Source organism: Dama dama, chromosome 6 (assembly GCF_033118175.1).
Source record: "Dama dama isolate Ldn47 chromosome 6, ASM3311817v1, whole genome shotgun sequence".
In the NCBI taxonomy this organism is placed as follows: Eukaryota; Metazoa; Chordata; class Mammalia; order Artiodactyla; family Cervidae; genus Dama; species Dama dama.
Window position 1 is genome coordinate 27,954,693 of NC_083686.1, and position 15,802 is coordinate 27,970,494.

A 15,802-nucleotide genomic window follows, 5' to 3' on the forward strand; every position below is an offset into this window, starting at 1 on the left:
GGGTAGTTCTGGTGCAGGGGTTTCGTTGTTCTGCGGCATGAAGGATCTTCCCAGACCAGGGATCGAACTCCTGTCTCCTGTACAGGCAGGTGGGTTTTTTGCCACTGATCCACCAGGGCAGTCCCCTCGGATGACTTTTAGTGAGAAGGGTGAAATACTGAGGTCATTCTCAGGGAAAGGGTTAACAGCTCAGAGGGGGTGAAGACGTCATCTGAGATGTTATGTTTGGGGCCGGATAAGGTTTAGAAAGGTAGATACTGTAATGTTGTAACAAAAGAGGTACCTCCAGTTGGAAAAATTAGTATGAGTACAGACTGAGAGAGAGGGAAAAATGAAGCAATTCGGCGGGGGGTGGGGGAGGCATTCTTCCAGTTTAGCCTGTGTGGGAGTAAGAAAAGTAGGTTTTAGGTAAACCATGAACACCTGTGTGTTTTCATGTAGCAGTTCATAGTTTATGACAGAAATTCACACAGACAGAAACAAGCTCCTCAATTAACTGGTTTCTTAAAATTTATTTAACTTCTCATTTGTGAAAGGAAAAGGTTAAATTAGATTACTGTTGTGGTCTCTTTCAGCTGGTACAACTCTTGAAGAGCTTACAATGCATGTTATATTCTAGCTCGTTATGTGCCTATTTCTCTTATTAGGTTTTGACCTACTTCAGCTTAGGGGCTATATTTCCAGTGTTTACCACAGTGACTGTGAAACATGGCAGCAATGTAATCTTGCTTAGTTAATTGCAGTTAAAACAACTTAGTGTGTGACTTAAGAGAAAAATCATCAGATGTAAGTGTAAAAAGATTGACATATAAAATGCTTTATAAAAGGTAGTTTTCTCAAACCTTTATACTGTAAGACCTGAAAATTTTTCCTGTGCTGATATTCTGAATCACAAGAATGCAGTTGGTTCCCCATTCTTTTGAAACCCAGAAATCTGTAGTAATATCTTGTTGTTAGTAGTATTAAAAAGATATTTAAATTATCACTCTATATGTAAGGTAAAATAGAAATAATGAGAAGTATATAAGAGAGAGTGGTGTACTTTAGAAATTCATACGGATAAGATAAAAACTTAGGAAAAGAAAATTACTTGTAGTGGATGGAGATAATGTTGATTGTTTGGAGAGGGCTATGCTAGAGTGCCATTCGTCGCTCAAATTCCACAATCCCTTTGGTAGAGAGAGAAGGAAAAATTAGCCAGATGGATTCAGATAAGGGCACAGCAATCACTGAATATAATTTCAGTTCTTAATATATTTCCAAAGAGCATGCTTCTAACTGGAGATAGTTTAAAGAATGTATTCCTTGATTTACTTCAGAGCATGTTACTTAATATATTTAGATTCCAAAATTAGTCCAATTCTTTTCATTTTGATTTTCATGAAAAAGAATAATTGCTCACTAGAAATTAAATACCAAGTAAGTCTGTATTTTTTAAACAGGAGCATGAATCTGAAGGTGGAAGAACTCCTTTAATGAAAGCTGCACGAGCTGGCCATGTTTGTACTGTTCAGTTCCTAATTAGTAAAGGTAGGTTTGTGTAAGGCAGTGATTTTTTTTTCCCAGAGATGTCTATTCCCTGCCCTTGGGTATTAAGAGATTTAGAGGTAAAGGACATTTTGTGGGTATCATGTGATGGAGGAATGCTCTTGAGATTTTTGTGAGTGGGTAGTTGATAAATACCCTGCAACACAGAACCATTCTATGAAGAGTTGTCATACTGGGTAACACACTTGTTGAGTAACATTTCAATAAAGAAAAATTTCTCTATGTAAATGAGGGTTTAGATTGCTTGAAGTCTGTTCTGTTCTTGTAATAATTTATCTGGAAACCTGGATTTTTGTGCCAAGTTTCTGCCACTGATTAACTTGAAGGCAAGACACTTTTCTCCTTTATTTATATTTCCCTGGGCCTAGGTTTCCTTCTTTGTAAAATATAAAGACGTAATCATAGATATAACACAGCCCACCCAAAAAAAGCTAAAAATTGAAATGGAAAAAATATGCCAAAAATGCATTTTTATTCATGGTCATTTATTCTATTTGAAAACCAATATCCTAATTAACAAAAGTAGCATATTATTACTTTCTTTAAATTATCTCTTAGGTATTTACTATATGAGTTCAAGTTGAAACTTTTTCATGAACTTCAGTATAGGAGATTAGAGATTTTACTTTTGATTCAGCATTGATAAAAAGAGACTATGTAGACGATATACAATTAAAAAGGCAATATATGCCATTTCTTTCTTACCAAAACTACTGAAGTTTGTTGATAAATCAGAAATAATGTATTGGTCAAATTATTTTAGGCAATTTAAACATTTATTTGTGTTACATGTTTATGCATAACACATGATATTCAAGAATGAAATTATTTTCAGCTATTATCTCCTCTCTTCCTTTGTTTAATTAATGAATCTGATTCCAGTTTCTTCCTGCTATTTTTTCCATTTCCCACATGCCTCGCACAGTGCTGCAAATCAGGGATGAGAATTTTACTACTATTACTTCCTATTTTTTGTTAATTTCTTCCATTATTTGGCCCGTAGAGGGCAGTGTGATTTATTTATTTATTGGTTTTTAGTCATCTTGCCCACTGAAGATACAAAAATTTAGATAAAACTTTATATTTTACTTTTATAAAACAGTGATTATATTACGAGTAATATAAACTTTTATCCTTAATTTTTAATGTTGCATACTTAAACATTTATGGATGAAATTATATGTTTGGGATTTATTTTAGAATAATTCAAGATGGGAGAGGAGAATGGATGTGGGTATATGTGAAATGAGATTGGCCATGTTTATAATCATTGAAGCTGGGTAATGAATATGTGGGGCTTCATCATCCTGTTCTCTCTACTTTTTGATTTTGAAGTCTACCATAATTTAAGAAACAACATTCTATTAACATTATTTTTCTTGGGTTGTCTGTTTTAGGAGCAAATGTGAATAGAACCACAGCTAATAACGACCACACTGTCCTGTCCCTGGCCTGTGCAGGGGGCCATCTGGCAGTGGTGGAACTGCTTCTGGCTCATGGGGCAGATCCTACTCACCGTTTAAAAGTATGTCACTCAAATGTTTCAGGTAGCATTGTGAATTAATCTTCACTCTTGAGCATAACACGTTATCTACAAGTTCAACTTGTATTGACATTCTGAATGTGTTCATTTTCTGTTTTTAGAGGAAAGTATTCTTTACTAAAATTGAAACTGTAATGTATTTGGGACCTGTTGGCTTTATCTTCCTTGATGGTTCTGTAAATTAATTTGCAAAACTGTTTTTTCCCTTTCCATATTCACTCTTTTAGGATGGCTCGACTATGTTGATAGAAGCAGCAAAAGGTGGTCATACAAGCGTTGTTTGCTATCTTTTGGACTATCCTAATAATTTGCTTTCAGCCCCTCCACCAGATGTCACTCAATTAACCCCCCCATCCCACGATTTAAATAGGGTAAGATTCTAAACTGAAGCATTTTATATTATCTTGATCCCTTTTTTAGTCATAGTTCCAGACATAGAATGATTGTTTTTTGTTATAATATGCAATTCTCTTTAAAGATAATGTATTCGGTTAATGACCATTCAGTATAATACTCACATTCTAGATTGATATGATTTTGCTTTGCTTTCTTACTATGGCCAGAATAACCTTTTGATTTCCAAGTCTATTTAAAAAAAATATCTTGGAGGTATTTTCTTGTCCCAGTGGATGGCACTTTTGTGGTATGGCCAGAAAAAGAAAAATCATGGAAATAATTTGATACCAGCATATTTTAAGTAAATACATTGTTCCCTGAGATTATGTCATGTTAAAAAATATTTTGACATCCAATTGCACAGTCATATCTGATAATTTGTGACCCCATGGATTGCAGCCTGCCAGGCTCCTCTGTCCATGGGGATTCTCTAGGCCAAAATACTGGAGTGGGTTACCATGCCCTCCTCCAGGGAATTTTCCCAACCCAGGGATCGAACCCAGGTCTTCCACATTGCATTCAGATTCTTTACCAACTGAATCATTTAAAGCATATTATTTAATGGAAGGTATAGGAAAGGCAGAAATATAATCAGTTTCATTTGTCTTAGGCTCCGCGAGTACCAGTTCAAGCACTGCCCATGGTTGTCCCACCTCAGGAGCCTGACAAACCACCTGCCAATGTTGCCACCACTCTTCCCATCAGGAATAAAGGTCAGTTATATTTCTAAAGCCTTCAGGTTGTCCAAGTAAAAATGATAAGATTGAAAAAAAATAGCCATATAAAGTTATTTTTCCACGAAGAAATGAATTTTACTAAGTTGGCATAAATTTTTTTAAAACAATGAAAAAAAGCATGTTATTGGGAAAGAACATAGTTGAGAGCACAAATTTGTGCTGGAATGAGAAATATTACTAGAAATTCAGATGCTCATCTTTGATGCAATTCTGATTATCTGTGATTTTCTCTAATAACTAGTAATTTCTATTCATGTTAAAATATTAGACTGGGTATAATTGGGTGACATTTTTGTAAATTACTAAAATTTCTGTAGTGATATAAGGCATAATATTAATAGCTAGATCAAAATTAAATTTTATTTTAGAATAACTGGTTTAATATAGATTTTATATCTGAATTACCTTTTCTCAACCAAGAATTCAAAGTTACTTCAGATATGGTTGTTTGTTTGACTAGAACTCTCAGGTCCATATTTTACTTGTGGCTGTTACATCATGTATAATTCATAAGTCATGTCCCGAAACAGCAACTAGTTTGAATCAGTTTTTCTTTTTAGAAAGTTTTACCTGAGGAACCAGTGTGGCTTTAACTTTTTGGTTTTTGGCTACCTGTATTATTTTACCAACAGTAATACTAAGTATTTTCACCAGTTCTTTTCAATCACTGCTACCAATCTAGAGCCTTGGCACCTTTTTCAGTTGGTATCCCAAGCAAATGATTGCTATACCGATAGCCAGATACGTTTATTCACCTGGCTGTCGGAAGATACGATGAATGTCATAGTTCAGCATCTTTTCTTCCAGGGAAACTGAATTCCAGTTGTCTACTGGCCAAGTAGCTTTATGAATATGTGAATTTCTATCTTACCTTTATCAATCTTGAAGATGGTAGGCCCCAACAAAGATATTTTAGTTGAATTTTAATTTCCTGGTACTTCTCAGTGGTTTGAGTACTCTTTGTGTGTATGTGTGTGTGTTTAAAAGGCACAGATTATTAAATGTAGAAAAACCTTGACTTAGAGGTTTAAGTTTTCTCTACATCATAATAATTTAGCATTATTTTCTGTTCTTATGATAAGTTTTTACATCTTTATGATCAGGTGAGGTATCTATCTACACATAGCCTTAGATTTTATTTTAATTGTACCACTTTGATATCACAAATCTGCATCCCTCTATTGCCTAATTTTAGCCATGTGATATTTTTAAAATTCTGAAATTAATTTCCCAAAGATTATTCTATGCACATAAAATACATACATTTTATATTTGTGATAAAGAAGGTGAATTTGTTTTTAACTCCTTAACAGTGCATTTTCACCTTCTGTGGATATAATAACTTGGTGCATAACTGTTGGCACTAAACCTCCCAACAGTAACTCTGTAATGAGGATGCCATTCATGTGCACTTCTGAGGGGGTTTCTTTTTCACACAGCTGCTTCTAAACAAAAGTCCAGCAGCCATTTGCCAGCAAACAGCCAGGATGTACAGGGTTACATCACCAATCAGTCTCCAGAGAGCATTGTAGAAGAGGCTCAGGGAAAGTTAACAGAACTGGAACAGAGGATAAAAGAAGCCATAGAAAAGAATGCACAGCTGCAGTCGTTGGAACTGGCTCATGCTGACCAACTTACCAAGGAGAAGATCGAGGAGCTGAACAAAACAAGGGAGGAACAAATCCAGAAGAAACAAAAGATTTTGGAGGAACTACAGAAAGTAGAACGAGAGTTACAACTGAAAACTCAGCAGCAGCTAAAAAAGCAGTATCTAGAGGTTAAAGCTCAAAGAATTCAACTTCAGCAGCAGCAGCAACAGTCTTGCCAACATCTGGGACTGCTAACTCCAGTTGGGGTTGGAGAACAGCTTTCTGAGGGAGACTATGCACGGTTGCAGCAAGTGGATCCCGTTTTGCTTAAAGATGAACCCCAGCAAACTGCTGCTCAGATGGGTTTTGCACCAATCCAGCCTCTGGCCATGCCTCAAGCTTTGCCTCTGGCGGCAGGTCCCTTGCCTCCAGGGTCCATCGCAAATCTTACAGAACTGCAAGGAGTGATAGTTGGACAGCCAGTACTGGGCCAAGCACAGTTGGCAGGGCTGGGGCAAGGAATTCTGACAGAAACACAACAAGGGTTAATGGTAGCCAGCCCTGCTCAGACCCTCAATGACACGCTGGATGACATCATGGCAGGTGGGTTTATATTGTTATGAGCAGGTATCAAATATGATTTGCTTAAGGCGAGTAAGAGTGTGCCAGAATTTTTTGCCGTTACCCAACTTGAGAACTATTTCTGGACTCTTGACCCATGTATATCTTTAGAAATATTATTTCAATCTCAGAAGTTCTCAGATGGATACAGGTCAAATTAAAAATTAGCTCATTCAGTGCAAGTGGCTGAAACTTTCTGGCTTAGGTGGGTAGGCTGGGAATCTAGGTTTTTTTGGTAGTCGGGTTGATGTTTAATTTTTTGTTTGTTTGTTTCTTGTTTTTTTCTAAGTTAAGAATACTGATAGAATTTTGGCTTTTTTGCTTCTGTATTCACACCAATAAACTGGGAAATTGATAGAAGTTGAACTGCAAAACTAGTAGGATACATCAGAAATCTTATTTGTGAACAGAAATACTTTATATCCTGATGGATCAGACTTCAAATCTGATGAATATTTTAAAAAAAAAAAAAATGTAAATACTTTTACAACACTAAAAAAGTACCAAACCAAATAAGATTTGATTATATAGTATGTCAGTGATTTATCCTTTATGAATGTTAATGTGTAGTTTCTTTCTAATTGTAATTGTATTATGGAAAGGTATAGTCCCCTGACAGTGTCATAAATGATGTATCTTTAACTGGGTAGCGAGAGAACTTTTTTTACATTTTAGTTTCATTGGCAAAAAAAAGTATTTTAGGAAGTTTTTTCAGTGGTTCTAGTTCTCTTTATTTATTGAATATTTTTCATGAGTTTTATAACAAACTAGTAGAATGAGATTTCACAGGGTTATGAACCATAAGAATACTATACTGAAAAGGGCAATTTTTTCCATTAAAAAAAAAAAAAGAACCAGAAAAGGAAGGAACAGGGGAAAACAAAGGGATTAAATAGGTGAATTTTGATAATTTTTATCTGCTCTCTTCTCCCTTTGTAATTCTTTGGTTTATATTTAAAGGATGATTGAATTTTTCTAATTTTGAAACTATGTTTAAGTAACATCATATATGATAGTGAGATTATATATAATATAACTTTTAATTTTTTTAAAAGAATAAGAGAAAACTAAGTTATATAGTGTTGAGATATTTAGTTGGGCCTCCTGGTTATTCAGTGGTAAAGAATCCACCTGCAGTGCGGGAGACGTGGGTTCAATCCCTGGGTAGGGAAGATCACCTGGAGGCGGGCATGGCAGCCCACTCCAGTGTTCTTGCCTGGAGAATCCCACGGACAGAGCCTGGTGGGCTGCAGTCTGTAGGATCTCAAAGAGTTGGATATGACTGAAGTGAAGCACAGGCATATATGAGATATTTAGTAGGTAACACTGAGAAACTAAGAAACCAACTAATGACACAGATTTTGTACTTAGAAATTACTCAAAAGTTTCCCAGTTCTCTTCTAGTATCACCTCAACAGTAACATGTGGAATGAAAATTTCTGCTGATCTTAGAGGGTCCAGTAACTACATCAGAAAAAAATGCTATTAATCATTAGTAAGAATAATGAAGATTCTTGTGTTAAGTATAAATTGTTTTATAGATTTTAAAATTACTACCAATCACCATTAGCTGTTTATAATAATTGGGAATGTAATTTTAAAAACAGTAGATATATTATGAAAATTGAAGCATACATTATTAGCTCCAAATCCCAAATTTGATATTTCTTTCATGACCATTCATTTAGATCATAATGGTATTCTTACTATTATGTAAATTGAACTACCAAAGAATGTATAGAATTGAGTTACTTATTCAATTAAGTGAAGAATGGACATTACATACCAATGAATATTTTTAACATTTTGATATGCTATCAGAATTTACCTGATGTTCTTGGGCATAGTTATCAATGATTTGCCAGTTGTATAATTTTTATGCCAGTCAGAATCATTGGAGGCTTGTAAAGTAGTTTTTCTGTGATTTGTTTACCAAACAAAAATAATTCAATTCTCCCTGTGTTACAGGTATCTTCATATAAAAATTTTTTTAAGTGTAAAACTTTTCAGGAAATATGACAAACACTTGTCATATTATAAAAATACTTTGCTTGTTTATTCTCATTCATATGGGGAGAGGAGAGATGGCCAGAATAAAGAACAGGATTAAAAACCACCAGCTACCCCCCTGCAACCCATTCCTGCATCATGCATGTACACATGCACAAACATACACATGTACACTCAACTTCCACAGCATTTCTTTGAACTTTTTCTGTGGTAGTACTTGTTATTTCAGTTGACTAATAACCATTTCCATTTCTTTGGATTTTTAAATATCTTACACCTTCATTAGGCTTAGTCTTGTCTCTTTTTTCCTTAAGCATAATCTCCTTCCTTTATTGAATAGTCCCAGTTTATCTGATGCTCTTATAAGGTTCAGTTGCTTTTTCTCTAGCACTTGGCTGGCCAGGATCTTCTGTCTTCCCTGGTTTCTATACTAGCCAAAGCAAGATCAGTTCCCTGTTTAACCAGTCTTAACACCTTGCTTTGCTGTGCTCTCAAGATTTCCTCTTTCCTTACCTGTTGTTAAAACCTCTCTGAACTCTTGAACACTAATGAAGTTCCACATGTAAAGATCTGGTCAGTACCATAGTTCCTTCAGGTACCTACATATTTACAGTTATTAATTTTCATTGTAGAGAATGGATGAGTGACAGGCAGTTATTTAGTTTTAGTAAAGCAATTTCATAGGTACCTGAAAGGAAGTGATACGAGGAAATTGATGTTTCCTATCTCCTTGACCAAAAATAAGAAAACCAACTTAATATGTTCTTTAGAAGAACTTATTATAATTGAAATATAAATTATAATTTAGCCATTTAACAGTAAAGCTGAGATTTTTTTGTTGTTTAGTATCATGAAGTAAAAATCAGTTTTTTGGACAGATTGATGTTCACTCTGTTTAAGCTAATTTTGTGTTTAGGGTAGCATTTTCATTTGTGAATATCTAATCAAAGGAGAATATGGAATCTATTTTAAGAGCCATAGATTTTATATGGTTTTGAAATTTTTATCTAAAATGTGTACATTTGAATTGTCTTGATCTTTTTCTTAACATACAAAACTACCAACATGGAGTAACAATATCAAGGGCATTAGGTGATTAATGAATTAGTACATACCCTTTTCTATTGATCTGGATCCCTAAGGATTTGAAGAGTGTGTTTTGTTTGTTTTGTTTTGTTTCCTCCTTTGTTTTTCTTTTGGCTTTTAAGTGGACTTTAAAATGTATAATTATAGAATGTGTGTTGCTATAATGTATAGTGTATGTTTGTGCCTGAACTGAGGATTTCATGTAAAATAGATTTTTTAATTGACAATCATGTTTATAATTGTTATAATAAGGTCAATTTAAGTTTTGTTCTTGGTAGGATCATAAATAACCTCTCTTGCTGGTTTCAGATCCAGTTGTAAATCATGATTGTTTTCTGTGTGATGTAGTTGATAACTACATTGGTAACTTAAATCCATACTACTGTTGATCATTTAAGATTAGCATTTTCAGTAAGCGGGGGAAGGGTTGATATTCACATGTCAACTCCAAAAGTCAGTTGATGAGGGAGTAAAGTACCCTCAACTGCTACCACCTTGAAATTCTCCCACCTCAAGTACTGACCTAATTAGCCCCTTCTTAATTTACTTGTTTTGGTGAAAATAATATCATGGCAAAATTACACTTATAAGAACTAACAATAATCTACATTTCAAGGATGGTTGCATGCATGCATTTATTTCTACCCTAATCTTTTAATTTCATCCTTCTAAGTCCAGTGTGATTGCTTGATTGATTGGTGGGCATTTTACCTCCTTCAGAATAATTTCTGTATGTGAGAAACTGTTTCTGTGTGAGGATCAAATTTATATATATACATACTGTCATATTGAGGGCCACCCCCTGTCTACAGCTAATAAAAGAATAGGAAGTATTTTAAACAGTCCATAGTGAATATCCCCAGTGATATTACTTTCATTAGTTCTAGACTATGAGGTGTGAAATTGGCAGGTAAAAGTCACATTTTCTCCTTCTGAACTTGACTATTTTAACTTTTATTCCTTTTCTGATTAAGAAGACATATGGATAACTGTTTGCATACATATTAATTTTAATTCATAAAAATATTTTTGTTTTCAGGGTTATTTTGAACTAAAGTGTTATGATTACATACCATAAGAGGGGAATTTGTTTTCCACATGGATTATTGTTTAGCAAATGGGTTACTTTCAATATATATTTAAATTTTGCTCTGTGTCCAATGTCAGAAATAACCAGGAAAATGAGCTATTAGTGCTATGGCAGTTTCTCTGTAGATAATTTGTTTTTAAATATCTTTAACTATTTTCTAATAATTATTTCTTGCTGTTACCTAACAGTGTTTCATCCTTATTAAGTGCAGTTATTTTGTCCAACAGCAGTCAGTGGAAGAGCATCTGCAATGTCAAACACTCCTACCCACAGTATCGCTGCTTCCATTTCCCAACCTCAGACTCCAACTCCAAGCCCTATCATCTCTCCTTCAGCCATGCTTCCTATCTACCCTGCCATTGACATTGACGCGCAGGTAAGTCCACACCCAGGAGTGACAGCTCTAACTGCATTATATCATTGTGAAACTTTCATCAGTGATTTGAATCATCCTAGACTGCTTTGTCTCTGGGCAAAGACTTGAGCCACAAGTATTAATTAAAAAATCCACATTTAAAGCAATCAAATTCCAAGCACAGATTATTACTGATAATTACTGTGAAGATTTGGTTTCCAGAGTCATCAAGTAATCTTTTTTTCTTAAACTTTAGAAGAGGATGTCAAGAGACAGAATTTAAGATTTGTGTATTTTATCTAAACTTTAATTAGAAGCTGTATTTCAAAATTCATATTGGATTCCATTAAATATCATATATATACTCAGTTGCATTTATATTGTCTTTGAAAATTCTGATCCTGTTGACAGAAGTATGTAGTAAGTCTGTGTGTCTGTGTGTATAACACCTGTTAAGTTGTTTTTTTTTAAAAAAAGTTATTTTAAAACATTCCCTTACCATGAAACCTCAGAGCAAAGTGAGGTTGGGAAGAAAGGATAGCTTGTGTTTCTTTCTGAAGTAATGCCAAGAGGCCTAGCTTACAAGACTGCTGAAGGAGGTAAGGGTATGTGGCTTTCTTCAGGACAGAGAAATGTTTGCAGTTTATTTAGTTTTGTGTTTTGATTATTACCTGATAGACTAGTATGAGAGTGGTGGTGTACATTATAAAACTTGTTTTATAAATGATCAGTTCTTTATAAATATCAGGTTTAGGGAAGGAAACAGGGAGAGAGAAAGTTTGTGTGCATATCATTGCGCCATTAAGGGGCTGTACTAAAAGCTATTGAAAATAAAGCCTCCTTTTCATTAAAGTGTTTCTTGGTAATACTGTGGAAAAGGAATTTAATTTGTTCTTACTCGCTTTTCTTACTATAGGAGCTAACTCTTTTTTTTGTTTGTTTTGAGCACTTAAAATTGTCAGGGGCTATTTTTAAGGAATAACCTTATTTAATCTTCAGACTATAAATATGAGTAGCTTCTCCTAAAACCCCATTTTCCAGTTGAAAAAATCGAGGCTAAGAGAGACATTAAGAATTTGGCTTACAATCACTTCATTTAACTAAGAAGTGGTGGGGCTGGTAGTCAAACTTAGGTTTGTTTAACCTCAAAGGTACCCTTCCAGATACCATATTATAAGCCTCATTTTTCATTAAAAAAAGAAAAAGGCATTCATTTGGACCACAATGGTTTACTTTTCGTAAGGATTACATTATAGAATTGGATTGAACATTTTATTGAATTTGCATTATTTTCTCCAATCTGCTTTGCTCTGAATCTGTTAATGTTTTAGCCAGAAGTATTTTTTCTAGTTTTTATGAGATCAAAAATTAGTCCATAAGTAAAAATAAAACTTCACCAAAATATAAAAGGATTTCTTTTTTAATGCTTTAAAATAAAACAGCCCCAGAAAAGGCTCCATTAAGTGTAATCATGAATTTATTGAATTTGAGATTATTATAATGAAATGATAATGAAATTTTATCTAACTTTACCACGTAGCCAGCATAAATTAATTTCTTAGAAGCTGCATAAAAATACTTTTAAAATATTAAAATTTAAAATACAATATACATTTTAAATGTAGTGCACATTTTTATTTTAAACAATTTGACTATGGCTCCTTAAAAATTGCTTCTTTATATGAGGTTTTTCAGATGGGTTAGACTAATTGTAGTTATAATATTTTTCTTGACGTTTACCATAATTGCATAGTTAGGAATTAGAAATTTCTTGTATTACATGTTTTAGAATACATAGTACAGAATTAATGTTCAGAAATAATTGCTTATCACTTTTTCTTTAACTTTCAGTGTTGCTTTTTAAAATTTACTAGTTTTTATGATACCAAGAGGTTACTTAAAGTGGTATATATAAGATTCTTTGGTGCTTAATCCATCTGAAGTTTTTACTAGATTCTCAAATAACAAATGCCATGAGATTTTTACATAATGCATATTTTGATTTATGTGTGACAATACTGTGCTATTATAGACAGGTGATATGAAAAAGTTAGTACCAAGATTCTTCTATTATGAAAGATTAAAAGTTCTCTAATAATTGAATCCATCATGTGTTTATTTAACAAAACTTAAACTTTTTGTTCTTAACACTTTACAGATACTTCTTTAACTTAATCTTTATAATAGTACCATGAAGTAGGTACTGTTACTATTCCCATTTTACAGGTGAGGAGAGAGGTCTTGCCTAAAAACCAATTTTTAGTGCCACCAGCTTTCAAACGAACGAACACTCTGGGTTTAGAATCTGAAAAATGAATCTGCCTAGGTAGCAAGGTGTCATGTGTGTTTAATCTTTGCATTGTTTTAGCATATTTCCTTGGTCGTACCAATATTTATCACATATTTTAAGGAAGAAGTTTAATTTTTAATGCTTCAGTACATCTCTTTTTTGGGCTTCCCTGGTGGCTCAGACATTAAAAATTCTGCCTGCAATGTAGGAAACCCGGGTTCCATCCATGGGTCGGGAAGATGCCCTGGAGAAAGGAATCACAGTCTACTCCGGTATTCTTGCCTGGAGAATTCCATGGACAGAGGAGCCTGTCACAAAGAGTTGTACATGACTGAGTGACTAACACACACACACACACACACATCTCCTTTTGAAATAATAATGATTCTTGGAAAATGGTTGTTTAGTTGATCATTATAGTTGGGAACTAATATTTGATTTTATTTATTCATTTATTTATTTTTTGTTATGCTTGGTCTTCATTGCTGTACTCAGCCTTTCTCTAGTTGGAGTGATTGGGGTCAACTCTTACTTGCAGTGTGTGGGCTTCTCATTGTGGTTGTTTCCCTTGTTGCAGAGCATTATAGGCACACAGGCTTAGTTGTTCTGTTTAATTTCTGGCCCTTAAAGAGTGCTAAAGATAACAAGTTTGCATTCTTTATAAGATTCCTCAAATCTTATGTTCTGTAACTAGAAATCACCATTGGTGTGTGTGCCACAGGTTCTTCGCCTCTCATGTAACGGTTTTATTGAATTGTTTGGATATTTTCCAGACTTTTAAGATTACTAATACCACACACTGCTGGTACCAGAATTTATTTTAGCAAACAACAGTAAGTGATGGTTTGAAGTGATTATTTGGGACTGTTTTACTATAGATTCTGATAACATAGCTCTGCTCTCTATTTTAATTTTGCTTAAGTGATATAATAAAACTTAAACCTGGATACTCTAGATATAGAAACATGTAGATAGGAATCATATAGAGATTTTTAAGAACTATGGTTTTATATGAAACAGTAAATACAGTTGACAGAGTTGAATGCCCTGAATTAATTAAATATTTTCTATATATTATTGTATTAAATTTTAATTAACTCTACTAGACACTAAAAGTGAGAAAGAATTAGTTGTTCTGTTCATGAGTTCTAAAACCTGTGTTCTGGCATGAACTGAACTTGTGTTCCAGTTCTAAACTACTTGACACTTTTTACTCAAATTTCTAAAGGCTTTCCTTAAACATGGAGTAACTTACTGCAGTACATATCAAAAATGGAAAAAGTAAAAACTTTCTAATGTAATTTTGACTTTTCTCCTGTTTTTAATAATTGGCATATATCTCTTAGCTTTTAAAGAAGGTAAATACATATCAATACTGAAATTGTAAAACTATGTTTTACCTTTAGTGGTATAAACATCATTTGGTACTTCTCTTTTTCTGTCTTTGCAACATGGAAAATAGTTTCATCATGATTTAATGAGAGAAAGTAAGGAGACCAGAATAAAATGAATTGATAGTAATATGTAATCCTCTGCCATTAAAGCATTGTGCATTAAAATACACCTATTCTACTTGTTTATATGAAGTGTTTTAAGTGGATTGTTACTATCTTACTGACTTGTCTCATTTATTGAATGCCCTAAAGTGCTCTCCTTTTTAATCTTATATATGACCCCTGACTTGGTTAGAGAATGAGATGTTTGGGATTGTGGAGGTCTATAAAGTGTTCATCTCTTTAAATTCTAGCAGTTTTCAAAGTAATTTAATAAATTTCTTTTTTTTATAGTTCAGATATATTTTTTCAGTTACATTCCAATTCATCAAAAGTTGCCTTTTCCTTTAATATTGCATTTGTCTTATGATTCTTCCTTGTTGTTGTTTTTTTTTTCCCTCTTATAAAATTGAGTGATCATTCCTGGTAAGCCTGAATCATCATAACAACATACTATGATACACAATGGTATATTTCATGATATTGTGAGCTAAATAAAATTTTTCTTTAGAATATAAACCTGGAAAGCTCTTAACAAAGCTCTTCTTTCTAGATTTCTCTTCGATATATGACCAAGAATGTGACTTAGTAACCAGTATAATGTAAATTCAGTGTTACTTTACCTTCTAGAAAATCACCGCCTGTATTTCATTTCCTAGATTAAACATTTCAAAAATGCTTTTTTGATATATTGTCCGTAGTTAATTTTAACCCAAATTCCTACTTTAGTTAAATTGTTTCTTGATGTATTGCAAATCAGGATATTTCTTACTATTTTGGGAATGCATAGGTATGTTTTTGAGGGGATGAGAGTCTCATTTCAGGATCTTTAAGTTTGTTCCTTATTGTTCTAATAGGTTGTTGTAAAGTACTAGCTGCTTTAATTTACCCTTAATGCAGAAATATAGTGGTTACCTACTTTTAAGTTCCCCAAAGAATTTGACTAACCAACCACCCTCCTCAGCTTTAAATATTTTTTCCTCCAACTCATAAATTATTCATATTTCTCTCTTAGTTTGAACCTAAATTTCCTTTGTACAGTAC

General features: G+C 33.6%; 1 protein-coding gene across 9 annotated transcripts in view; it reads left to right on the top strand.

Moving 5' to 3' along the window:
• The window catches only part of ANKRD17 (ankyrin repeat domain 17), a 160,367-nt gene that overhangs the window by 95,131 nt on the left and 49,434 nt on the right, over positions 1 to 15,802 (top strand). For 4 of the 9 annotated variants that reach the window (XM_061145803.1, XM_061145805.1, XM_061145809.1 and 1 more), the window contains exons 11-16: positions 1,443 to 1,530; positions 2,946 to 3,073; positions 3,319 to 3,462; positions 4,098 to 4,200; positions 5,664 to 6,416; positions 10,848 to 10,996. In XM_061145803.1, coding sequence (XP_061001786.1) covers positions 1,443 to 1,530; positions 2,946 to 3,073; positions 3,319 to 3,462; positions 4,098 to 4,200; positions 5,664 to 6,416; positions 10,848 to 10,996 — 1,365 coding nt within the window. The remainder of the gene's footprint in view (positions 1 to 1,442; positions 1,531 to 2,945; positions 3,074 to 3,318; positions 3,463 to 4,097; positions 4,201 to 5,663; positions 6,417 to 10,847; positions 10,997 to 15,802) is intronic. The other 5 variants (XM_061145804.1, XM_061145807.1, XM_061145810.1 and 2 more) reach the window with 3 other exon arrangements.